At 37.6% G+C, this 27,399-nt stretch overlaps 3 protein-coding genes across 4 annotated transcripts; 1 reads left to right on the top strand and 2 right to left on the bottom strand.

Moving 5' to 3' along the window:
• Positions 1 to 264: 264 nt before the first annotated feature.
• LOC115435810 (transmembrane protease serine 9-like) lies at positions 265 to 20,975 on the bottom strand. The gene is made up of 12 exons (XM_030158423.1): positions 20,936 to 20,975; positions 20,537 to 20,687; positions 20,174 to 20,424; positions 19,645 to 19,781; positions 19,432 to 19,533; positions 19,314 to 19,349; positions 6,932 to 6,998; positions 6,638 to 6,794; positions 6,418 to 6,516; positions 4,644 to 4,807; positions 636 to 772; positions 265 to 540 (listed from the first exon to the last, which is right to left on the bottom strand). Exons 1-12 carry the CDS (start codon positions 20,973 to 20,975, stop codon positions 388 to 390), a joined length of 1,494 nt encoding a protein of 497 aa, XP_030014283.1. The 3' UTR covers positions 265 to 387.
• LOC115435066 (trypsin-2-like) lies at positions 8,090 to 10,342 on the top strand. 2 transcript variants are annotated; one of them, XM_030157255.1, is made up of 5 exons: positions 8,090 to 8,129; positions 8,232 to 8,383; positions 8,474 to 8,725; positions 9,859 to 9,987; positions 10,101 to 10,342. In XM_030157255.1, the coding sequence occupies exons 1-5, from the start codon at positions 8,090 to 8,092 to the stop codon at positions 10,251 to 10,253; spliced, it is 726 nt and encodes a 241-aa protein (XP_030013115.1). In that variant the 3' UTR covers positions 10,254 to 10,342. The 2 variants fall into 2 exon arrangements, with proteins under 2 accessions (XP_030013115.1, XP_030013114.1); XM_030157254.1 differs by having other exon boundaries at positions 8,226 to 8,383.
• Positions 20,976 to 24,212: 3,237 nt separating the features above from the next.
• LOC115435067 (trypsin-2-like) lies at positions 24,213 to 25,941 on the bottom strand. The gene is made up of 6 exons (XM_030157256.1): positions 25,902 to 25,941; positions 25,675 to 25,825; positions 25,336 to 25,586; positions 25,099 to 25,235; positions 24,343 to 24,444; positions 24,213 to 24,260 (listed from the first exon to the last, which is right to left on the bottom strand). The coding sequence occupies exons 1-6, from the start codon at positions 25,939 to 25,941 to the stop codon at positions 24,213 to 24,215; spliced, it is 729 nt and encodes a 242-aa protein (XP_030013116.1).
• Positions 25,942 to 27,399: the final 1,458 nt, after the last annotated feature.

Genomic DNA, 27,399 nt, shown 5'->3' with positions numbered 1-27,399 from the left:
AAGGATAAATCAGATACCTTTACAAGAAAAATATGCTTAATTACTAACATTTGCCTTACATCAGTATTGTAGAATACTGTTTTTATAAGATTCATCAACTGCTTTTGTGATACTAAAACAAATAAACTTGTAACTAACACATCAGTCATTTTGTGAGACGACGATCATTACAGCCACGAAAGTATGAAAAGACATGAGATGTGAGTGTACCATTTCATTTTATTTAGGTGTTTATATCCCATCTTATTTGTGTTGAGCCTGGATGTGCGAGGCGCAAAGACTGTGTGATGTTTCTAAAATGTGAAGGAGACAAGCTGTAAAGGAGGAGATGTAACTCAGGACCCATGAAAAAGGGGTGAAACGTTGGATGAAAAACAGGTGATTTCTTTAGGAGTTGGCTGAGATTGTGTCTTCGATCCAGGGAAGGAATTCACACACTTTGACGTAGACTCCTGGATAATTAGGAAGAGCGCATCCCTGGCCCCATGATACCAGCCCATGGACTTCACCGAAGCACACCATAGGGCTGCCGGAGTCACCCTGAGCAAGCAGACCAACAGTTGCACATCGGTTAACCTTTATTCTCATACTGAGCTGGGAATGGTTTTGGAGTTTGGTTCACATTTTAAACTCACATTGCAAGCATCACGGCCTCCTTCCATGTATCCAGCACACAACATCCTGCGTGTGATCATGCCAGGATAGGCGTTCTCACAGTCCTCGTCGTTTATTACGGGCACATCCAAACACTGCAGACGTGTGGGCATGACCGCTGTTCACAGGAAAACATACACATATCTGCTGTTACTTCATTACACACATTTACACAAAACAAGTCACCACCTGGATTTAACCCTGTGATGCGTGAATTATGAAAACCTTAGTCAAGATTATTTCCCTGACTCTTTTTATTCCTCTTTAGGCCTGAAAAAAAACAATGAGAATGATTTTTTTTTTCTTAATTAACCTATTTTTCACAGAGTTACAAAAATGTCCACTCAATTGGACACCATGTGTTTAACCTTTTCATGCATAGGTCACTACAGTGGACAGTTATTCTCCAGCTGTTCTCTTGTATGTTAATGGGTTTTGTTGTTTTAGTTCCATATCAGCCAACACAGTGGACACTTATGCACCATCTCATACCTTGGCATTCAGACCATTACTGTAACTTTGCTGTTCTTGTAAGCCTGATCTGCAGTAACATTTTTTAGGGGAAATCAATTGTTATTTGTTAGACAAGAAGGTTTTTGTTTTTTTTTGCATATTATCTCCATGAAGTGAGTAATTACTAGCATTAGAATATGTTAAAATGTCAGAAGACATCAGATTAGCAGCCTTAAAAATGTTTTTATTTCATTGTTTTCAAATCACTTTCTGATATTGGGTTTTAAACACATGTTTCTTTACTTCAAAAATTAAATGCATGGATAGTTTTGGAACTCCTTAGAAAAAAAAACTCGATCGCATTGTTTTTTTCATGCCTAAGAAGGAATAAAAACACCGAAGAAAAAAACCTTGGCTAAGGTTCTCACAATTAATGCATGAAAGGGTTAATTTTTGAAGCAAAGAAACATGTATTTAAAACACAATATCAAAGTGATATACTGTGTGAAAACTATGAAACAAAAGCATTTTTAATGTAGCTTATCTGATGTTTTCTCATCTTTTATCATACTCTAATACTAGTTCTTACTCACTTCATGGAGATAATATTAAAAAAAAAAAGTTTTTGTTTAAGAAAACTGTTAATTTCGGTCTAATAACAACTAGCAATTGATTTACACTCAGTCATGTTACTGCAGATCAGGTTTACAAGAGCATAAAGTTAATAGTATGTGTGTCAGTGTATGGGATGGTGCGTAAGTGTCCACTGTGTTGGCTGATATGGAACTAAAACAACAAAACCCATGAATATACCAGAGAACAGCTGTAGAAGAACTGTCCACTGTAGTGACCAGTATGCATGAAAGGGTTAACAAAGCAAATAGGTAAATGCCTCCCATTGGATAATTACCGCATGTTATTGAACCCTAAGTGATGCAGTGAGTAGTTTCTGATTTCTCAAACAACCATGTCAGAAGACACATCCTGTGGTCGTGGAAAAGTTGTTAATCTGTTTCAGAAGGGTCAAATTATTGGCATGCATCAAGCAAATAATACATCTAAGGAAATTGTTGAAAACTACTAAAACTGAGAACGAACCGATGCATTATTAAAAAACTGGAAGGATAGTGGGAACCAACATCTTCGAGGAATAGATGTGGACAGGAAAATATCTTGAATGATTCTGATGACCTTGAGCGATCAAGATCATATAAACATTTGGTGAAATCAAATCATAAAACAAACAAGTGCTACCAGGTACAGCAAACCCCGCCCCCTGTACATATTGTAGCTTATTAGGCATCGATCCAGCTGATGTCATCATGTTTATGCGTGTAGTGATGGATGTCAGCATATCAATTGCTCTGTATATGTGCCAAGTCTGAAGTAAATTAAAACAAAATTGATGTCTTTATAGAAATGTTGCCCATTATAAGTAAATGGGAGAAGAAAAAAGATTGAAAAACTTCATAAAAAATTGGAACATTGACCTACTTTTCCCAAAATGTAACCATATCTATCCTGGGTCACTGGAAATCTATAAACCCAGTTTGGTATGAATTCAACCAACAGTTTTGCTGCTACAGACATGAAATTTTGCCCATTATAAGTAAATGGGGAAAAAAATATTTAAAAAATTATTTAAAAAAATTTGAACTTTGAGTTACTGTTCCAAAAATGCAATGAGATCTATTCTGGGTCACTGGCAATCTATAAACCCAATTTGGTATGAATTCAACCAATAGTTTTGCTGCTGGAGTGTTAACAAACAAAGAAACAAAGAAAAACAAACAAACAAGCCGAACCAAAAACAATGCCCTTTGCCTTCCCTTTGGGGGGCTGGGTAACAACAGTAGAACTAACAGCTATGTGTAATAATGAAAGTAAAAACAACAAAAAAAATAAAAACATGGGGAACAATTATGAATTTAAGTTGCTTGTGTACAATGTTTGTTTTTTTTCCTCAATAAAAAGATTTTTTTTCAAAGCTGAAATTAAGACCATTTCTACACTCGGTGTGAAGGGAGCTCAAGGGACTGGGACTAAACAGCTGTGTAGCCTTCAGAACACCACTGCAGTGAGGCTAATTGGATAAAAAAAAGGCTTCAAATTGTTTGTAAGCAAAAAGATTGGACTGAGTTTTAATGGAAGAAGATCATGTGGTCTGATGAGTCCAGACTGACCCTGTTCCAGACTCATGGGGGCATCAAGGTAAGAAGAGAGGTCAGTAAAGTGATTACCCATCATTCCTCTTGCCTTCATCACATGCCTGTGGGGGGGCAGTGTTCTGGGGTTTGATCTGGGGTTGTTTCAGTTGGTCAGGTGTAGGTTTAGTAAAGTTATGTAGCCAAAGAATGAGGTCAGCTGATGACACGGGCATATTCCCAGATGACAATGCCAAGATTCATAAGGTTCGAATTGTGAAAGAGTAGTTCAGGGAGCATGAGTGGGCATTTGCACACATGGATTGGCCACCACAGAGTCCAGACCTGAACCTCAGTGAGAATCTTTGAAATGTGATGGAGAAGAATTTGCACTGCGGTCTAACTCTCCTATCATTAATACCAGATCTTGCAGAAAAATTAATCCAGCTCTGGATGGTAATAAATGTTGTAATACTGCAGAAGTGTATCGAAAAGATGTCACTGTGAATTTAATCACAGCTAAAAGTGGTTCAAAGAGATATTGGTGTGTTCATTTTTTTTTTTTTTTTTTTTTGGTGGGGCAGTGTATTTTAAAGCTGCTGTTTGTAGAATTAAAAACAGGTTGGACTCTGAAGCCTCCAGTTTATTCTGAGTTTGCCTGTTTGAGGACTCCAAAGGCTGACAAATTACATTCCATAGCTGTGTCTCAAAAAATGGTAGCGACAAAAAAAAAACAAAAAACCTTGGAGCAGCCCCATGTCATTCCTATTGATTTCTGTAACATTCTCATACTAGAAGCACTCGGAGAGCGCAGACCTCCGCCAAGGCTGATCAGTGGGCCCCCCCATGGGCCCCCCCACCCCCGATCACCACCATAATTTAATCATTTCTTCCTTATCCCATTTCCAACAAACCCTGAAAATTTCATCCAAATCTGTCCATAACTTTTTGAGTTATGTTGCACACTAACGGACAGACAAACAAACAAACAAACAAACCCTGGCAAAAACATAACCTTCTTGGCGGAGGTAAAAATAACTGAATGCTGTTATTTAGCCTTAACTAAAAGGGGAGACAGGGGCCAACAGACACAACTTTAGCTAATATTAGTGTAAATTCTTCCCCACTTCAAAATTTTCAACATTTCAGGTTGGTTTCAGATTGTTTATAACCAGAAGGGGCCCTTGTGAATGTGTGCCAATTTGGGCTCCGAGAGTCTTATAGAACTACCTCTGGATTTAACAGTAATGAAGACAGAAATGCAGGCTCTTAAAGAACGTTTAGCAAAATCTTCCAAAAACATATTTCATACACAGCAGTGTTTTCATGTCTGCCTCTGTGCAAACTTTAAAACTACCTCTTTTGTCATTTCAGTCACTATTAGTAACTCACCATCTCCTTCAATGGCGGTGTTACCCCATCCAGACACAGAGCAGACGAGCCCCCCATAAGGACACCCAGTAGGCAACGGGATGGGTGCAACTGCGTCGGTCACCTCCACTGGGCGGTAGAGCTTGATCAGCATGATGTCGAAATCCAGAGTCTGGTAGTCATAACTGTTTGCAAAGAAGCACGAAGAAATCTTAACATGGATCAAATGAAACCATGTGAGATGATTGAATGTATTATTTTTTTATTCAATTGTTTTATTTGGTATTAGTTTATTGTTCTTATTTTTTGTTGTTTTTAATTGTACAGCTTTTTGTGTTTTTAATCTATTCTTGTATTTTATTCTTTTATTTAGGTTTTATCTATTCTTCCGTATTTTTATTTATTTATTTATTCATTTATTAATTTATTTTTATTTTTTACAGTTGTTCTATGTTTTTTAATCTATTCTTGTGTTTTACTCTGTTATTTTGTTTTTTATTTATTTTTCTGTACAGCACTTTGGTCCACTGTGGCTGTTTTAACCCTTTCATGCATGAATTATGACAACCTTATATGAGATTTTTTTCTTGAGTGATTTTATTCCTCTTGAGGCATTAAAAAAAAACTATGTGATGAATTATTTGTTTTTTTTTATGAAGCTATTTTTCATGGAGTTGTAAAAATGTCCACTCAGCTGGACACCATGTGTTGAATTTTTGAAGCACAGAAACATGTATTTACTGATATACTGTGTGAAAACTATGAAATAAAAACATTTTAATACTGCTAATTTGATGTTTTCTCTCATTTTAACATACTCTAATAGTAGTCATTACTCACTTCATGGAGATAACACTGGTCAACAACAAATTTATTGTTTAAGTTTTTTGAGCTGATTTAGGATAATTTTGGTGTGCTGAATCCAAAAATCATATTAATTTTGCTCAATCAGGTCAACTTTCTGAACTATGCTACATATTGGCTTTTTAACATTTTTGCTTACATTTATGGGCATTTTCACATCATATGATACAAAATTCTTTCATATTTCTTGTAATAAACGAGTTCTGAAGATTTTACTTTTGCCAATTTATGATTAATGTGTTTTTTTTAATATTACAGATGAATGAAATGGCTTCGACTAGAAGATCTTGCAAAAATAAGCCTGACGTATTCTGCTACATCTGCGGTGAATACACCATTGTACCTAACAGGAATCAAGTCACAAGTTTCATAAAGTGTGCTTACCAATCTTATTTTGGTATTATTTATTATATTTTGTGAGAAGATCAAATTTTTCAAAATCAAATTAGCAAAAAACCTGACCTGATTGAGAAAAACAGATGTCATTTTTGGATTTAGCGGTGCAAAATGGTCCTAATTCAGTTTAAAAAAAACCTAGACAACTTGCAAAAAACATTTTTTTGTAACCCAGTGCAATATGCAAAAAGGAAAAAAAAACTTTTGTTGTTAATTACAGTCTAATAACAATAACAAGGAACTGATTTACACTCAAACATGGTAGATCAGGTTTATCAAAAACAGCAAAGTTACAGTAATGTTATCAATTGCAGTGTATGGGATGATGCAAAAGCGTCCAATGTGTTGGCTGATATGAAACTAAAACAACAAAATCCCTGAATATACAAGAGAACAGCTGTAGAATAACTGTCCACTGTAGTGACCAGTTTGCATGAAAGGGTTGATGTGCTTTACAAATAAAGTTGAATTGGATCGGAACTGGATATTGTTATAATTTGTTATTTTTAATTCTTTTTAGATTTGTATCATTCACCTGGGGTGCCAGATGATGTTATCGGTCTTCATGAGCTGCTCGGTGCCCTCAAACACTCTCAGATCATGTTCTCCCAGCATGATCTGCATGGCATAGGGACTGAAAGAAGAGGGAAAATATGCGACAAGATGGATATGGTACAAAGAATGAATGTGCTAACTTTATTTTTAAACACTCTCCATAGATGCATCAGATTTTTTTAATAAATTTTTTTGCTTACTTGTACCAGCAGTGGGCGACAGACAGCACCCACTGCCTGTTGATGAGCACCCCACCACAGAAGTGATAGCCGTAGTTGAGGGAGGCCATGTAGGGACGAGAGTGAGGCTCACACTCCTGCCCACCAATGATCCTGCCATCCTCACGGGGAACTGCCGCTGTTAAGAAAGGAAGAACAAACGAAACAAACAAAAAGAATGAGGAAGACTGGTGTTTCACAGTACTGTCTTTTTGTCTCCTCTGTGTCTGTTCTGAAGGCATCTTTGTATCTTCATGTGTGTTTTATTATCTTTACCAGCAGCTCCGACCATCAGCAGCAGAGCCAGCAGTCTCATGGTGTCTGGTGAATGATCAGAAGACACCTTGACACGCCCCGGCTTATATTTATATCCAAGCAGTTCACCTCTTCCCCCCTCCCCTCTGACTCTGCTGACACCATCTGTGTCCTTACGCTCCGAGTGTCAGCCCAAATCTATCTATCTTCATGTTTACCGATGACACCGCCCCTGTGGTTATATCATCTGTATACCTGTGTCAAAAATACAGATCAAGGTCTCCACACATTTAACACCTGTCTCAGTTTCTTGCATTAGTCACTTATTGTTGGCAACCTACAATATACAAGCAGCCTTTTTTTTCCATTTGAGAGAGAAAAATTCACAGATAAAGAGTAAAAATTATCTTTATTTAACCAGAGGTGCTTATTCATAACTTCAACTATATCAATAGTAGCTTTAACTGAAGAGAAATACAAGGAGCTGCACTGCATTGTAACACTCCACGCATCACTGTCCTTGAATAAATGGCAAGAAAGTTGTGAAAAAAATCATCTGCTGCCTTTACGCTGTACTTTTTTGTCAGGACGCAACGAACAACAGCCTTCGTCTATGAAAAGTGCAGACAGATCAATCTGTACAATCACACCACTGATGTTCTCAAGTTTGCTAAAAATGGTATCAGTATCAACAACAGGAAAAGATAGTGATAAATGTGTGCTCTAATGTTAATACACACTAGTGCTAAATGCAGTCAACTCAAAATGAAATACAGACTCAAATGTTCATGACTGGGGAAAACTCAGTCTGAATGCATTTAGCTGATGTGTATGAACTGTATGTTTATCTCAGTGACAGGTGGAGAAAATAACCAAAAATCTAAAATTCTCTCCTGAAAAGCTGTGTGAACATAACAATCTGCAATGCTAAAAAATATGTCAGATACGTATCAGCTATTTACGGAGCAGAGGAATGTGGCACACAAGGAGATAAGGTTGTTTTTCAGGGATTGGAGTGGGAGGACAGATCACAGGTGGGTGGGTAAACCTGGGTGTGGGCACGGAGGGGTTGGGGCGGGTGGGGTAGCATGAAAGGACACAGAGTTGAGGTATAAATGCAGTGAACGAAAGATGTTTCCCATCCAGTCTGGTCGTAGGAAGGCTTGAGTCAGCCATAAGATGATTGGCCTGATTGTGCTCACAGTCCTGGGAGCTGCAGGTAAAGCACGTCTGCAGAGTCTACCAAGGCTCTAGGATTCAAACAAATGTACATGTGATAAATGTAAAGTCTTTTTGTATAACCTCTACACCGTAGCTGCAGCCCCTCTGGATGACAAAATCGTAGGTGGCTACGAGTGCACCCCTTACACCAACCAATGGCAGGTATCCATTAATATCGGCTACCACTACTGCGGCGGCTCCCTCATCAACGACCAGTGGATCGTCTCTGCAGCTCACTGCTGGCAAAAGTTTGTGTCGCATTATTGCATTTCAGCAGCTTTATATTATCAGTGTAATTGGGGCAATAATAATCATTTTCTCTCTTTCAGCCCCTATTCACAGATTGCTGTTTTGGGTGACCACCACATCTGGGTACACGAAGGCACAGAGCAGTACATGTCAGTGGACGCCATCTACTGGCACGAACTGTACGACTACAAGACCCTGGACTATGACATCATGCTGATGAAGCTGGCTCACCCTGTCACAGTGAACGAATATGTCAAGCCTATTGCTCTGCCCAAAGCCTGCCCCAACCCTGGAGACATGTGCAAGGTGACTGGATGGGGAAACATCTATACTGATTCAGGTGAGATGCAAAAAAAAATAAATCATAATATAACACATAACATAACAATAGATATAAATCAATAAATGTACTCTATTGATAAAGTGCAGCAGCAGCATGACAGTAAAAATAGAGCACAAGAGCAAACAAGAGTAAAAAAAAAAAAAATAGAACACAAGATTTTTTATGTGTTTAAGATTTAAGATGATTTAATTGCATCATATCAGTGCAATTCCTCTTATTCTTTTTCTGATTTAGTGAGAATTGTAGGTGTGAGTTATTGTCGTCTTTGAGTATGGACCTTAGTTCATATACCCTTAACAAAAAACAAACATTGGTTGTAATCTGTAACTTCTCTTCTGGGGTAACTGTGACGTAAAGGTAATGCAAAAGCCTGGATGCCTCTGAATAATACCTCCAGAGACTTTAAAGCAGGGGTGTCAAACTCATGTTAGTTCAGGGGCCGCATTCAGTCCAATATGATCTGAAGTGGGCCGAACCAGTAAAATAATAACAGTGAAAAAAGTTAAATTAAATTATGATAAAGTTTCCTTAAAAATCTGAGTAATAGGAACAACTTGAAATGTCTTAAGAAAAATAAGTGCAATTTAAAAAAATGTCATAATCTATAGGATATTATGATAATATTTTACTGCTCTGATCCACTTGAGAACTAATTGGTCCGTACACATCTGTATGTAGAACCTGAAATAAAATGATTTTGACACCACTGATTGTTAATTTCTTCAGTGTAATTTTTGCATTTCACAAATTCATCCCATGGGCCGGATTGGACCCTTTGGCGGGCCAGATTTGGCCCCCGGGCCGCATGTTTGACACCTGTGCTTTAAAGGGTCAAACATACTTTACAAAAGGAGAAGGGGTGGGATTAAATAAATTACACCTCCTCCCACTCCTTCTAAAATATGCTAATTTTAAGTGTATGTATAAATTACTAATATTTCCTTGAACTCTGCACTAAAGTATTTTGTCTGTTTTGTTGCATATTCAAAATAAACTAACCTGAACCGAACAAAGACTTTCCTTTAAAACCCATGACAGACCCAGAATGGTCACATCACACTTACATTAAAAGTCCAAATCCAATTTTTCTGATTTACTTTATGTCTCTTTTCCGCTCTTATCTACAGTGTTCAACCCATTTCAACTCCGGTGTGTGGAAGTCCCCATTGTGTCTCATAAGGACTGTGACGTCTCCTACCCTGGCCAGATCACTGAGCGTATGCTGTGCGCCGGATATCCGGAGGGAGGCAAAGATGCTTGTCAGGTTGTTTCAATACCACTGTACAACACATGCAGATTAGTAACAGATCACTGTGAAGGATTCTTGTGATTGCATTAAACACTTACTCTCTCATCCTTTTCCTGTGTCCTGTTCAGGGTGACTCCGGTGGTCCTCTGGTGTGTAATGGTGTGCTGCAGGGTATTGTCTCTTGGGGTTATGGCTGCGCTCAGCCTAACTATCCAGGTGTTTACACCAAAGTCTGCGCTCTGTTACCCTGGATCAACGACATCCTCGCCAGGTACAGCTAAGCTGCAATCTCCGATCACTGAACAACTAGAGAGAGGGCGAACGGGGAAGAAACTGAAGAAGATGAAGAAGACAGAGAAAGGAGACAGCAGTGGAAATGTGTGGCATCACAAAGACAAGCAGCATCACAGCAGCTAAGAGAAAGAGACAAGTTGGAAAGAGAGAGAAGAAGGTGTGAAATCAATAAAATCTACAACGTTGTGATGCATCAGTGTGTTTTTAATAGTGTTCATACTGTCAAGTCAAATTAATAGTAAGATACATACACATAAGTGTACTTAGTTTTAGTGCAATATAAGGATTACTGTTGTATAAAGTACTGGAAAGTTACACTTGAGTAGAAGTATAGGTACTCTACCAAAAAATTACTTTGGTAGAAGTTCAAGTCACCCAAAAAGCTACTCAAGTTAAAGTCTTTAAGTGTCTAGTATTTACTGTACTTAAGTATCAAGTAGTCTATAATAAAAATGTACTCAACCAAGGAAAGCAAAAGTACAAGTAAATGTTAATAACAACCAAAGATGGTCAGAATTTGGAATATTATAAAGTTTATCCAGGATTTTAAAACATGGCAAAGTAAAAGACAAGCAGTCAAAATACTGAAAATGATGCCGACATCACACACTTCAAAAACAAGGGTTCAAAAACCTAAACATGGCATTAGAAATACCAGAATTTTTTTTTTTTTTTTTTTTTTTTTGGGGGGGGGGGACTGTGAAATTTATGTGTGTTAGGGACCAAGCAGTAATGCAGCCAGGAGACAGGATTAAAGGCTTCAAAAATGGGGTTTTTATTCACCCAACAAAAGTCCAACAATATTACAAATCAAATTTCCAAAGATTAGGCCTATAAAAGAGGTCAGCATAACTGAACTGAACTCATATAAAACAATAACTGAAACAGGAAATGTAAACAGAACAACCTAACCTAATACGATGAGACTAAAGGGGAACAAATATATACAGGCTTGGTCAATCCATATAACACAAAAGGGGAAAACAAAATGGACACCCAAATACAGGTGAATAGCTATACTAAACCCCACCCCCCTCCCAATGTCACAGCTTGTGGTGCAGTCTTGATGAGCTAGCAGGAGTATTTAGCATTGCTCCACCCTTGGGCATACTTTTTTCCCCATACCAGGAAGGACCCCCACCATGCTCAGTAACTCTAAGACAAAAGAACAAAAGGATTAATTTAACAACTTTTTTAGGTATTAGGCCCAATGACAAATCATCTTCCTGACTTTGTTGCAATCACCAGTAATCTCAGCAGTGAAAACATCAAATTTCCTTTGATTTATTTTTTTAACAAGTAACAATACTGTGCATTAAAAATGTATTAGAGTAGAAGTATGCAGCTGATTTAGGAAATGTAGTGAAGTAAAAGTGAACTTAAACAGAATCAAAAATATCCAAATTCTCCCAAAACATACTTGAGTACAGTAGTGAAGTACTATTACTTAGTTACTATACAACACTGATAAGGACTGCAAATTACACTCCAATTATGTTAGCTTATGAGTAAATTCAGTGTATTACATGTGAATACGCACAGGTTTATCTTTGACAGTTTTCATCAAAGTGTGTTGTTTGTTGCATCCGAAGCCAAACTCTGCCAGAGTAGTGTTAATGATGTTTTGTCAGTCTATTGGCACAAATAAATACTGGCATTTCTCTAATGTGTTTCTTGGATGTATAATTAAGATACTTGGAAAGAAAAAGAACAGATGTCACAGAATACACTTTAATAATTGCAGTAAAACACACAGATTTTGACAGAAGTCGGACTAAAGCTGAACTTTTCTCAGTAAGAGCTTAATTATGAGGTGTTCTTAATATGGAGGCAGAGAAACCCAAGGAATAAACTGAAAAAAGGATTTTTGTGAAGCAGAGAAAGCTGAGTTTTTGTTGTTTTTGTGTGGCTTTTGCAGCAAGTTGTCAACTAACTATTTGAGATTAATCAGTGTCAGGGGTGTGATGCTTTGAAATCTGTTCTTCACAGATAGATAAGGCAGCAGTGGTTGTGTAGTTTATATCAGCTGCTCTGTTTTGAATGTGGAGACGCCCTCTTCATCATCATCAGGATGAAAGCAGATACGTGATGAGATGGGATTCGACAGGAAGCCACATCAGTGAGTGAATGCAAAAAAGTAACACTGAAACCTCCTTTTAAAAATAATCTTTGCAAAACACAGATTTCTAAATCAAGGGGCTGAAAATGAATTATTGATTCTTATCAACTGCAGAAGACATACCTGCTCTAATGAGCTGTGGATAATTTTTTCATACATGTACCTGCACAGCATCCTACCTCTACAGATCCTCCAGGCTGCATGACAAGCCTCGTCAGATTCTGACAAAAAGAAGAAATAAATGAGGAAAACTTCACAAAATAAGAGCTGAAATTCTGCTATGAGAGAGGTGTCAACAGTGCAGTGGAAATGTTGCTGGTGGTAGTTTTGGCCTTGGATGTCAGCACAGAGCAGGTTTATCATGGAAATATGGTTACATTCCATCTAGGATCCACAGAAGATCATGTATTCAGTCATCACTGTCTGTGCATTTATGTCCAAGCAGAACTCATTATGTGACAGACTGTTGACCCTTATCACCTGGACATGGAAGAACACACTGTCTGTCTGTCTGTCTGTCTGTCTGTCTGTCTGTGTGTTTCAGGTCTCCCATCCCCTCCTTTGAGTGCCTCCAGTTTTCAGTGGAGTCTCTGTGTCAGCGTTAAGAAAGGATGTTTCACTGGAGGACGATACAGACACAGATACAGATACAGACACAGACACATACAGATACAGATATACAGAAATGGATACGGATGAACTGTATTGATCCCCAAGGGGAAATGTACTTTTTTCATCAGAAAGAAAGAAAGAAAGAAAGAAAGAAAGAAAGAAAGAAAGAACCCTCTCAGTCCTGCATCTCCTGCTGTGCTGCAGCTGCTTCTCTGATTTGTCAGACTTTGATGAAGAGGATGATCTGGACTGTCTCCACTCTACTCAGTGTCCATGTATCCATCACACTCTACACTGAGTCCAACCTGCTTCCAAAAACAGTTTTTTTCACAGGTTTGTCAAACTGCTTTGGGTGAATAAGTAAGTACAGTAAATAAGTAAGTAAGTATACATACATACATACATACATACATACATACATACATACAAACATACACACATACATACATACGCACACATAGTCTGGTAAAGGTTCGTACAGTCTTCTAAATTGTCACATGTCACATCATGTGACACATCTGAAGGCTACAGGAAGTAGCTGAAACTAGTAAAGCAGGTAAACAAACAACTACCCTTGTCAGATAAATTAATTACCTACAATAGGTATACACACATACACACATACACACACACACACACATATACATACATGCATACATATGAGATTTGGGAAAAACTATTTGTCACTACAGACTTTTTAACAGGCACACTGAGGCCAACTCAGTAAATCTATGTGGGTCCTAACACATATAGTGCATGTTGCTGCCCACTCATATACTTCTACATCCATACTGCAGTCCCAAAGCCACAGTTCACAGACAATTAAGTGTTAACTCATCTCCACGTATGCCCTGGTATCATTATGTGTAATTTTGTTTGCATTCTCCTTCAGCTTGTCTCTGGGAACCTGTTTTACAGTTTGACAGGTAACTCCCACCAGACTTCACACCTGTCACTGCCCATGGAGCAGCTTCTCACAGGGGCATCAGACATGATAGTACCCCGTTATAATGTTACCCATGTACACTTGTGTACTTCTGAAAACATCAGTGTGTTACCCATTAATGTAATATAAACTGACTGAAAATATGAATAGAAGGTGTCAAATTCTACTTTCTTTTTTCATATTGATTTTATGAATGATGTATTTTCCAAAACAACCTGCAGGACAAGACAGGAGTATTCCAGATCTTTTCTTAAGGTTTTGTTATGTCAAACCAAAACATGTTCCTATAAAACTGAGAACTGATTTATGTTCTCTCCAGTAATGTTCTTGATGTCTTAATCTGGTATAAAGTACACACCTGCATTCGTGCACATGTATGTAACTGTGTGGATTTTTACTCAAGACAAGGCCTGATTTGTACATTTTTAGCTGAATACCCCTGGTCTGCTCCTGCCTTTAGAGCATTGTCAAAGATGCTTCTGTAGCCCCTCAATTATCCTTTCCACTGTTTAAGCTCCCAAAATCCTCTGGGCAAGTCTTTTAATTAATGCTGCAAAACAGAAACAAGCTGCACAACCACAAACAAAACCCTAACAAAAAAGAATAGAGGGTCTGTTGCAACACGAGTGCAACATGCATGTGTACGTAAAAAAAACTATTTATGCATGTACACACACACAAACACACACACACACACACACACACACACACACAGCCTGGCCATGTGGCACCTTACCAGCACACATACACCATTGTATCCATAGTTGTGTTCATTTTTGGCCAACATCTTAGTTGATGATAGGAGAGTCAGCAACCACAATGATGTGTCATGTTCCCTGAACCACTTCTTCACAATCTGAGTCCAATGAATCCTGCTGTTATCATCTTGGAATATGACTGTGTCATCAGTGAAGAAAATATCTACTGCTGCTCAAACCTAGTCATTCCGTATGTTAACCCCAAAAACGTAATAACGCCCACAAATGTAATGAACCACAAATGTGATTTTAAAAAAAATTTGCTGCTTTTAACGTAATAATTCCACAAATGTAATAATTTTCCCACAATACACATTACATATATGTACATATTACAATATAAATCCACTGTAAAGCTCAACAAATTGTTGTCCTTGTCTCTAGTTGAATGTTTGTTTATATTAGGTCTATGTTTAAGTGTGATTGCATTCATGTTGTGTTTGGGTCATGTGAAATTGTATGTCGTGAGCAAAGAAAAACCGCACCCAAATTCCTTGTATGTGTTCACATACTTGGCCAATAAAGCTGATTCTGATTCAAATATAATAACAGCCGCCTTCCACAAACGTAATTCTTAATTTTCCCACAGTGTGCTCCAACCCTCTCCATTATTATCATAATCATATCCAGACATTTTATTTACATGGTTCAAACATAGGCTTCTATTATACTTAATGAGAATAAATAATATCCAGTTCATACTGAAGCTTTTATAATAAAACGTTGACGACATTTTCCCATTCTGTTTTTTTCCTCCACTTGTATTTGTAATTAAACACCTATTAATATGGAATTAGTAGCGTATGGTGTAACTGCAACATTTGATCATTCTAAAATGGCAAGTATCCAAAGGACAAGGATACATGGGAAGAAAAAGAAAGATTAATGAATATTCATGCATGCATGACTTAAATGTATGTGATGTACTAATTTATTACATTTATGGGAAGTTATTACAATTTTGGAAACTGAAGATTTTTACCGTCCCACAAACGTAATAAATCTCCACTAAAGTAATAATCATTACGTTTCTGGTAGGCAACTGTTATCACATTTGTGGGATTATTACGTTAAAAGCTGCAAATTTTTATTACATTTGTGGTTTATTATGTTTGTGGGGTTAACACAACATCACTAAAGAAAGATGTGACCAACATAAACAACCCCAGATCGTAACACTGCCCCCAAAGGCGTGGACTATAGGCACCAGGCATGATGGGTAATCACTTCATCCAACTCTTTTCTTACCCTGACACGCCCATCAGTCTTGAACAGGGTCAGTCTGGACTCATCAGACCACATGACCTTTTTCTATTGTAGTCCAGTCTGATTAACCTCGCTGATGGGTGGTTTAGTCCTTATCTTTTGAGGTTTTTCATCATGCTGTGTGCAGAAACAGTCTTATTTTCATTAACATTGGGTAGTTTTTAACAAATTTTAGTAGTTTCACCATCGTTTCCTGTGCTTGATGCAGGCTAATATTACAACCCTTCTGAAACTTCTGACGTGGTTATAGAAAATACGAGAAGATACTCACTGCATCAGTTACGCTCAAACAACTTGTTGAACATATTAATCAATGCTGCCAAATTTCACATTCATTGCACTAAATTTGCACACCAGCGTCCAAACATTATTGTTTTTAAAGCATTTTTTTCCAATTATTTAGGTAATGTGAAGAGCATTATAAGTTCTAAAGCGAGAAAAAAAAAGGAGACCATGTCAAGTATATAACCTTATTTAATTTATATAGTTTCTATTTTTATACCTTGAGCTCTTTTATTACCTCCACCAAGTGTAATGGCGGAGGTTATGTTTTCATCTGGGTTTATCTGTCTGTTTGTTTGTCTGTCTGTTAGCAAGATAACTCAAAAAGTTATGGACGGATTTTGATGAAATTTTCAGGAAATGTTGATAATGACACGAGGAACAAATGATTAAATTTTGGTGGTGTTGGGAGGGTGGTGTCTGCGCTCTCCAGGTGCTTTTCTAGTTTTATTTTGATTTATTTTTTATTTTACCTACATTTGTATCTATATATTGGAAAAGTAAAATATTTTGTGAAGTGTGACTATTTTTTTTTATCCTACTTTGGAGTAATATTGTTATGTATGTATGTTGTTCAATTGTTCATTGTTCAATTAAAAAAAAAAAAAAAGTGTTCAGAGAACGCAAACCTCTGTCAAGCCCCCTGAACAGTGTGCATGTGTGGATCAACTATTTCTTTTTAAATTAAACAGTTTCCAGGTTGTTCCATACAGCAGAAAAAGTTGAAACTTGGTACCAGTCATGTGTATGTCAAATTATATTAAACTCCAATCAGTATTTGTTGAGTTATAATGAAAAATGTGTCGTAAATGGGATTTTCAATGGTGAGTGAAATGTCCACAGAGTCCACATTCCACTGTGGATGTGGACAATTTTGTGCCAGATACAAGATATTGTTATAAGCTATGGGTGCATCAAATTGGAGGCTAATCGGAGTTGTTCTGAATTTTTTAATGAATTTTCGAAAATTGCTCAATGATGAGAGATAGGAAAATCTGAGATTTTGTGACCTTGCTGTGACCTTGAACTTTGGCCTACTTGGCCCAAAGTACTTGGTACTTGGGTTCGTCCCGGTGCCTAGGCCTATCTGTGGGTAAAATTTGGTAAAGATAGTTGGAATAGTTGCTAACAAACAAACACGCAAACAAACAAACACACAAAGCAAAGTGATCACAATACCTCCTGGCAGAGGTAAAAAACAATATATTAATCAGTGCAGTAATTATCCAAATGAACTATTTGCTCAGTCAAATCCAGATGGAGACTTTTTTTTTGGGGGGGGGGGGGGCGGGGGGGTCAGGCTGTGTTCGTAACAATAAGTCACACAGTATCATAGAAATCCATTGTTACACCACATGGCTTCCTCCTGCTCTTGTTATGGTATTAATTAGTTTCCTACTAAATACTAACAGTCATCATATCAAAGCGGTACTGAACCACTCCTATGAGGACCTTTTCTGCTCTTGTTCGACTGTTCATTTGCGTACTGAAGGAAAGACTCTTATCTGAAGTGAACACCAAGGAAGAGACACCACTTACAAACCCAAGTCTGGCTCATTTACACACCCCACTGGAAAAAGGGAAACAATTCTTCTCCTTTCTGCTATCTGTGTTACCAGTTTTAATGACCTTCTTGTTACGACAAACTCCGAGCTGCGACTACACACTGAAAATGACACTCATCTTTTTATGTGGCCTTTTCTTTTGTAGGGATTTAGTCATTTTAATACTGCGGCACACTTTGTCATGTTTGTGTGTGATCTATTTAAGGAACAGCCAGACAGCCCGGAGAAGATGTACCCACACTCCACAGCGATAGTGGAGTGTGCCAAACATATCTCCAGCACTGGCTCAGTTCTAGCAAAGTGTAGATAGTCCTGGCTGTGTGAGACTATAGAAACCTCTCACAGCCAGCCTGTCCGGCCTTTTTAACCACAGAGCTGCCTTTTGACCTGGTGCTGCTGTTACACTGTGTTTGCTTTTCAGAGAAAACTACATTTCTGTGTCCGTACAGCTTTAGTTAGCTCCTTATCATTGCCACTGCTTGTCACTGCTGTTTAAAGTCTTTCTGTGTTGGTACAAAGTGTTTTAAGGGAAGAAACAGAACCATTTATTTTGTAACCCTTTCTTCTGTTTTGTAGCCAGTCAGGGAGGTCAGTAATTGTATTTTTATTTCAGTCAGTAGTTTGAGGGGTTTTATTTTCTGTAAGTAGGGGATTTGGTTTGTTATTTTGGCTTTTGGAGACCCTGATGTTCTTGTTGGATGCAGAATAAATATCACATTTGAGCCCCTAAAGGATTTTCACTTTTTCTGTCTAGTATAAGAGCAAAATGTGCAAAACCTGTAACACCTTAAAATCCATTAAATGTGGCGTAATATTTTGGATGAAGTCACAACACCTTAGTTTTATTTTACTCATTTATCAAGATGCATGTATGAAAAATATTTGACACTGACTCTAAGTGATTTTATCAATGAATAATGATTAATATGTTGCTGTTTATACAATAATGTAAAGCGCTTTGGGTGTCTAGAAAAGTGCTATATAAAATCCAATTCATTATTATTACTATTAATAATGCAAAATGTGCACTACCTCTTAAAGAGCAATTATCCTAAAGCCAAACTGCAAATCTAATAACCTTAGAAGCAACTATAATGAATCAAAGTGTGTGTTTTTTTATATGGAAGATTCATTATGTAACCCATCACATAATATTTACATGTGTTTGTGTGAAGTTTGGGTGAAGTTGGCATACTTTGTAGATGAATTTAAATTTTTTGATAACCGGAAGTAATGTTATTAACCCATTTATCAAAAATTTGAACTGCATTTTAATAGTAATTATATAGTTAAATCCTGATGGGGACTTCCTGTGTGTATGACATTATACAAACAGCTTTATATCCTGCATCCTTAAGACACTTCACATAACAGTGGACTCAAATTGCGTTTAAGAAGTTTATTTATCACATTGTCCAGTGCAAAAGATGGAACAATAGCAGACGTTGCCGAGTTGCTTGACTGAACTAGATGTTTGGTGGGATCACTTAATAGCTGGCCATGGTGCGCTCCAGCCAGTCGTTGAAGATGCAGACCTAAAAATGAAGATGACACAGTTAGAGGAGGTTCAACTGGACACGGTGTCTTCATTAGATGGGCTGGTTCTTAAAAGGTTACCTTGGCGTAGACACCGGGGTGGTCCTTCTCAGCACATCCGTAGCCCCAGGACACAACACCCTGCAGCTCACCGTTGCACACGACGGGGCCGCCAGAGTCACCCTGAGAGAACAAACAACAGCTTATTTCAACTCAACACAAACAAGGAGAAATGCTTCATAATTGCACTGGTTCATGACACAGATCCCTGTAGATTCCTTCTGGTCCACCCACCTGGCAGGAGTCCTTGCCTCCCTCCAGGTATCCAGCGCAGAACATGGCGTTGGTGATCATTCCAGGGTAGGAGTTATCACAGTCCTCAAAAGACAGGATGGGGATGTTCAGGCACTGCAGCTTGTTCCTGTCAGCAGCTGCAAATAAAATATGGGTGGAAAGAGATTAAAATAACACACCAGTATGCTCACATTTTTCTTTTTCGTATATGTGGTCAAAAAGGAAGCACAGTTTATTTTCAAGGACAGATGACTGTTTCTATGGGTCCTGCTCCTTTTTTATTCCTAATGTCTTTTGCTCAAAAGGCATTTCTTATTTACTTATTTGATGCACATATTTCCATTAGAACACATGAAGTGTTCACTCTAGAAACCCTCTGTTTTCATTCCTTCAGGTTCATAATAACTGATACTAATGCTAATAATGGTGTCAAAGTGCAGACTGTGATATTTCCTTGAACAGAAATCAAACCATTGAAATCTCAGCCCTGGGTGGGAACATGTGGTGAACAGATGCAGATGGTACTCACTGGAGCTCATGGTGTTGCCCCATCCAGAGACCAGGCACATGGTGCCAGCGGGGGCACAGCTGGTGGGCAGAGCCACAGGCTGCACATACTGGTTCAGGGTGGCGGGCTTGCTCAGCTTGATCAGCATGATGTCATTGTTGATGTTGTAGGAGGTGTAGTTGGGGTGACGGATGACGCGGGAGGAAGAGATGAACTGCTCCTTTCCCTCGGTGACCCTGATGTTGTGCTCTCCGAGACGCACCTCAACACGGCTGGAACAGAGCAACAGGGTCAACAGCAGCTCAGCTTCAGTGTCCCATGAAAACACAAGCTGACTCCTGCATTTAAAAGCTAGTGGTCTGTGGAATATCAGTGAATACATACGACTTGTAGCAGTGAGCAGCAGACACAACCCAGTTCTCGTTGACCAGGGAGCCACCGCAGAAGTGGTACCCAGAGTTCAGAGACACCTGATGGGGCTGGGAGTAGGGCTTGCACTCATACCCTCCGACGATCTTGTCGTCCTCTGTGGCAACTGAAAATCACACATTTAGGAGATGGGTTAGTCCTTCATTCCTTCATTGTTGCAACTGAATACATTTTAATGAAAGATGGTTGTTTCTTTTGATGTTTTTTTTCTGACTTCCTGTCATAGAATCATGAATCCAGTTATGTTTACTTTAGTTTGATGGTTATTAAACATCAGACAGTATCCTTAAAAGTATCAGATCAGTTTCATTGTACAGATACAGACAAGTTGCTTGAATTGAAGTTCACACTCACAAGCAGCTCCAATGAGCAGAACGAAGACCAGAGACCTCATGGTTGCTGAGTGATCCTGTGATGAGGGGACTAGACCTGGACCTGGTTTATATGTCCAGTGAGGTGAGCTGCCCTGCTCTACGCTCACGCTCATTGGTCAGAGAGGAGCCAATCAGGGGAGGCAGACCGTTGAGTCAGGTAGTTCATTTCCAGAATTGTATAATTCACCAAGATTCAAGGAGAAGTAAACATTCTTGCCTGCAACTTAGAGAGATTATAAATTAATATGGAATGTGCATGTGTTATTTATTTAATCTGAAAAAATACATTATAGCTCAGATGCAAAGTAGACACAAAGATCTAAAACATGATGCATTACACAAACATCTGGACTTTCTTATATGGAAATAAATAACTGAACATAAGCCAACATTGTTCACAAAGTCTATTTCCACCACAGATTCAACTGAACTCAAGTCTTTTCATAGAATAATCAGTTCTGTTACTTTGCCTTCTAACACATTTGTTAAAATTTAGCTCATGTCTCTGGTCATGTTGCACCGGTACACAAACTTCCTTCTATATTTAGATTTGTGTGAACACACACACCTGTCGTGTTCTCAGCACCTGAAAAATAACTTCATATTTGGTAGATGAAGGTGCCTGAGAAACAAGTTAAGGTGTTCTTTCAATAAATACATTGAAACCTGAACAGATTTTAAAGTGCAAAGAATTTTTGTAGTTTAATTCCTATTTTCAATGCTTCATTATTTTTTAGGATGTGTGTGTGTGTGTGTGTGTGTGTGTGTGTGTGTGTGTGTGTGTGTGTGTGTGTGTGTGTGTGTGTGTGTGTGTGTGTGTAGGTGTGTGTGTGTGTAGGTGTGTGTGTGTGTGTGTGTCATGAGAAGTTAAATGCACAGACTACCATGCCACTGGGGCAAAACAAAATTAAAATAAATGATAAACACCAGTGGAAATAAATGACCAAACATATTAAAATTTAAAAAAAAAAAATACTATAGAAAACCATAATGACAAAATGTGTTTAGAACGCTGACTTTAAAGATGATATGGACATTCTGTGGGTCATTCATTGCACAGATGTGATATCAGTTAAAGTAGTTCATATTCATATAAATTGCAAAATTATATCTAAAAACTTTGATAACCGAACATATCGCTCTGCACTTTAAATGGAAACATCCCTGGTACAGTTTTAAACACAGGCAAAACTGAAGTATTTGTACTTAATGAAAAATCAGTTAGATGAAAGATTTAATCTATGTAAGATATTAGATTTAAGTCAACATACAATCCACCAGGCAAACTGCTGGTACAAATGGAAATGGAAAAAGGACGCAGAAATATTCAAATTTTATTTGACTTGTATGTCAATGGACAGTGAACACAACATATGTCATGTTTTGTCTGGTCGGCTTCATTCCATTTGTAAGTAACCTTCAGGTCTCAAGAAATTAAAACATTGCTTTGAAATTCTGCCATTTCTATTCACTGTTCACTTTTCATGACTCTGTATTCAGGTATTCCAGACACCAAGTGATTAATTGTTTCAGGTGAATTTTATTCAAAACTTTCTGCAAACGGGTCTTTAAGTGTGCAGCAGTACGGTGTGTTCAATGTCATGTTTTGTGTTTGAAGATACACCACAGATTCTGTATTGGGTCCGAGTCAGGACAAGAGGGAGGGCAGGCCAACACTTACACCATCCTCTTCCTCAACCAGACCTTGGTAATGTGAGCAGAATGTGGTTCTTGAATTCTGCTACTGAAGTATAAGCAACCCACTCACACAACCACAGCCACAGTGAAGCTTGTGCCATCGCTCTTTACATATTCAGATACATTCACATTCCTGCTGTGCATGGTAGAGTGTGAAATACCCAAATACCTTCCTGTCTTTACTGTTTAGTTCTTTAAAAATTAAATCATTTTCAGCCTATCTTTGCCACTTTGCAACAGTAAATAGTGATGATTTAGTAAAAAATAAATAAATAAATAAATAAATATATATATATATATATATATATATATATATATATATATATATATATATATATATATATATATATATATATATATATATATCACTAAATCATCCCTATTTACTTCACTATCTTATTGAATTATGTGTCCTAAATTGCTCCTTTTAAGACTTCTTCTTGAATGTGAGACAAATGAAATTAAGTTGAACAACATTGTGTTTGTACAGTCCACAATAAAATACGCAGAAATCTTATTATCAGTGTTATCAGTTTTTTTTTTTATTTACAATTCCAAAAAAAGCATTTGCTCCTTATTTGAGGTTATAAATGACAATAATAGTAAAGAAGCCCTTGAAGATCAGGGTGCAGTCCCATTCAAGTGTTTTTAAAACATTAATAGCTGGATGCAACTATTATTCCTACTACGACTTAATTTTGGCACTTTCCTTTTGAAAATAGTTTAGATCAATAAGTAGCTAAATGTTTTTTGTTTGATGTTTGTTTGTTTGTTTGCTTGTTTTTGGTTAAATTACACAAGTGCCTCTATATTTAGATATCTGTGAAGTGGACCATCTGTCTGGTTCTCAGCATCTTCACATATGACAACCAAGACTACTTTGAGAAAAAAAATATATAATTTTTTATTTCCTTTAAAAAATATGTGGAAAGAACTTTGTAACCAACAATATGAAGCTTGTTCTGTAAAGCTAATCGGCTAAAATGTAGAATAATTATAGAACATATACCAACTGAACGATGAGAAGCAAAGCACAGGAAATAAGATGAGTAAACACCTATATCTTTCCTTTATTAAATATGTAGAAGCAAATATTATAAAAAGAAAGAAAAAGAACTTCAAAGATTACACAGATTCTTGTTACTCTAAGTTCCATAGAAAGTCATTTCACAAATGTAGTTTTAAATAACTTTTTTTCTTTCCTTCCATATTTGGTATAGAAAGTCCACCCAAGCTGATATTTTATTTATGTAAAACTCTTGCTGACTTAAACTGAAGTATAAATAAATGACATCTCTGGGTGAAGATATGGTTCAAATGGTGAGTGATTTTATAGAGGAATTATTTTCTGATCCATGACCAGCTGTTTATTATTATTTATCATTTTATTTCCACTCTAATGGACAAACTGTTTTAATACTGGAACATTTATTAAGGAAAAAAAAAATCACAGCAGTTTGTTAACTTCAAACATTTTATTTATTTCACATCTTCACCTCCTGAACAAAGGGAAGTATTGGTTGAAGCTGTGTTTGTCTGAGGACTGATGATGAGTGAAGTTAATATGTGGCCATGGTGCTGTGCAGCCAGTCCGTCTGCACACAGACCTGAAAAGGACATGATACAGAACAGGTCAGTACAGGTGTGTGTGTGATGGCTTTGTTTGTAGTCATAGCACTCAGATGTTACCTTAGAGTAGACACCAGGGTGGTCCTTCTCTGCACATCCATAGCCCCAGGACACGACGCCATGCAGCTCTCCGTTACACAAAACAGGACCACCAGAATCACCCTGAAACAGACATGGATTAATAAACTTGAGCGGATTAGGACAAATGCAGCAGATAGAGACTGAGCCTTCTCTATTAACCCCTAAAGACCCAGTGCTACTTTTGTGGCAGTTCCCAAATGAATTTTTCTCTCTATTTAACCTTTCTTAAGTGATTTATCACCATTTATTATTATATTTTTCTCTGTATTTTGCATATTTAACTGTAAATCATGAATTTCCATATATTTCATTTCCTATATTTAATTTAGATATTCATGAAAATTCACAGTATATTCAAAAGTTATATCAAAACAGAGAGAACTGGAAAAAAAAAAAACTTTTTCAGTCAAATCGATCATTAATTGAAAATAATCCAAGTGTATCCATCCACTGTCACTGATCAAACTCTGTGGGTTTTACTGGTGAATTAGTGTAGAAGACGACGGTGTTTCTACAGTAACCACAGAGCCTCTGAACGTCCAAATGGGTCATATCTGATGACCGTGAAAAGATAACAAAACTGTATTTTACACCAGTTATTTACATGTATTGATAGGATTAATGGATCATCAGGTATTAAACCATTTACATCAGTAGATGGTGTTGGTCACCAGTGGCTGGTTGAGTCTTTATGGGCTAAATACACACATGGTACATCAGTTTTGTTGTAGATACCTGGCAGGAGTCCTTGCCTCCCTCTAAGTATCCAGCACAGAACATGGTGTCATCCACCATACCAGGGTAGGAGTTATCACAGTCCTCATCAGACAGGATGGGGACTTCCACACACTGCAGCTTGTTGCTGTCGGCGGCTGCAACAAGAAAACAGATTGAGATGTTCAGTGACAGGTCAAGGAGCACAGTCATTTGGGTTTTGTTGTAAATAAGTGTTTTTAATTAGATGTTTCTCACTGGAGCTCATGGTGTTGCCCCATCCAGAGACCAGGCACATGGTGCCAGCGGGGGCACAGCTGGTGGGCAGAGCCAGGGGCTGCACATACTGGTTCAGGGTGGCGGGTCTGCTCAGCTTGAGCAGCATGATGTCATTCTGGAGGGTGTAGCTATCATAGTTAGGGTGCTGCAGGATCCGAGAAGCACTAATAAATTGCTCACTGCCCTCTGAGATTCCAATGTTGTGTTCGCCCAAGCGCACTTCAATGTAGCTGAAAGAGTCAAATCAGTCAGAAAAAAGTCTTTGCACACAGATGAATTGATGTGGTCATAAAAGTACTGCATGTATTATTTGCTTACGACATGTAGCAGTGAGCAGCAGACACAACCCAGTTCTCACTGACCAGGGAGCCACCGCAGAAGTGGTACCCAGCGTTCAGAGACACCTGATGGGGCTGAGAGTGGGGAGTGCACTCATACCCACCGACGATCTTATCATCCTCTGTAGCAACTGAAAACAAGTTTACCAGAAATATTGAATAAACCTGCAAGTACCTGGTAAATGTGCGCAAAGCCGATGAACTCACAAGCAGCTCCAATGAGCAGAATAAACACCAGAGACTTCATGGCTGCAGCGTGATCCTTTCATCTCATCCAAATCTGTGTTTTATATCTACTCTGTGTTCTCTGATTGGTCAAATTGCTGTCAATCAAAATAAAAACTCATATCTGTGTAAGGGCCATGAGGTCATTTAAAGTAAAGTGAAAGTTTGAGAATTGCTTTTTTGGTGCAATATTGTTGGTTCCAATGTGCAGCAGATGGATGATTCACATAATGTCTTCACTCAAGGTTGAGATCTGGACTGAAGTGAGCCAAGAGCTGAAAAAAAAAAAAAAAAAAAAAAAAAAACTAAGAGCACGTGTACTATAACAGAATGAATATAATGGTTGTACTAATTATTTGATACTAAACATTTACTTTTGTACTTGTCAGCTTATTTGAAGCACTGAAACATATTTCTCTCTTCAGTTCTCATTAAAACTGGTACAAAATGTCAGTGTCTTAAGGGTTTTTCATTACATATGACATTTAAAAAAAAAAAAAAAAAAAAAAAAGTAAAAGACAGAGAAGAAACTCAGTTCACCTTACCAACCTCAATAAAATGCAGAAATCATGCATTCTCTTCAAAGTTAATTCAAAGTTTTTAATGCTGTTTGACTCCATTCTCACTTTTCCAACTCTGTGTGTTTCAAAGTGTTTTATCTGACACGTGGGTTTTCTTGCGAAAGCGATATTCGAGCTGTGGTTGTGAACCAGGCCATCTGCAGAGCGGCAGTCATGCCCCCACAGCAACTCCATCTATGTCAAGCACAATCACAAAATACACCCTGCCCTAAATTCAGATGCAGTACCCCCTATAATTCACTCCACAAACACGTCATGTAAATGTGTAGCTTAGAAATAGTCAAAGTCTCATGTAATGAAGAGAATTATGGGGCATACTGTGCATGTAATTTACATATGTTTCTAAACACAAAACATTATGAATATACATATAAGGATGTATATGTACTTATGGGAAATAAAATATCCACTGGTGTCTTTTAAAATGCATCTCATCATGATCATAAACACTATTATGTTTTACATTTAATAAGTACACACTACTTTCATTTATTCTTTACCTTTCAGATTTGATGCTAAACTACTTTTTGTTGTCAAGTATATAACTTTTGCAATAACAATAAAGTTTAATCTAATCTAATTTAAATTATTATGAAATTAAGCCCAGTGTTCTTTACTTTTTCCATAAAATGCATACATTTATTATCTTTTTTTATATTTATTATCATTCATAGAACAAAACTGTTTCTAAACAATTTTAAACATATTATGTTATCGTGTGTAACATGTACCACCCCTCATCCTAGAAAATATTTGCTTTTCCAGGAATTATTTTTCCAAGATTCTTATTGGTTAAAAACAACCTTGGGGGGCGTGTCCAGGATAGACGCAGGAGAGGCACCTTCCTATATAAACCAGGGGTCCAGGTCTAGTCCTCTCATCGACAGGATCACTCAGCA

This window comes from Sphaeramia orbicularis, chromosome 16 (assembly GCF_902148855.1).
Source record: "Sphaeramia orbicularis chromosome 16, fSphaOr1.1, whole genome shotgun sequence".
Lineage (NCBI taxonomy): Eukaryota > Metazoa > Chordata > Actinopteri > Kurtiformes > Apogonidae > Sphaeramia > Sphaeramia orbicularis.
The sequence above is the reverse complement of the archived record's forward strand: the minus strand, read 5'-3'. Positions and strand labels throughout refer to the sequence as shown.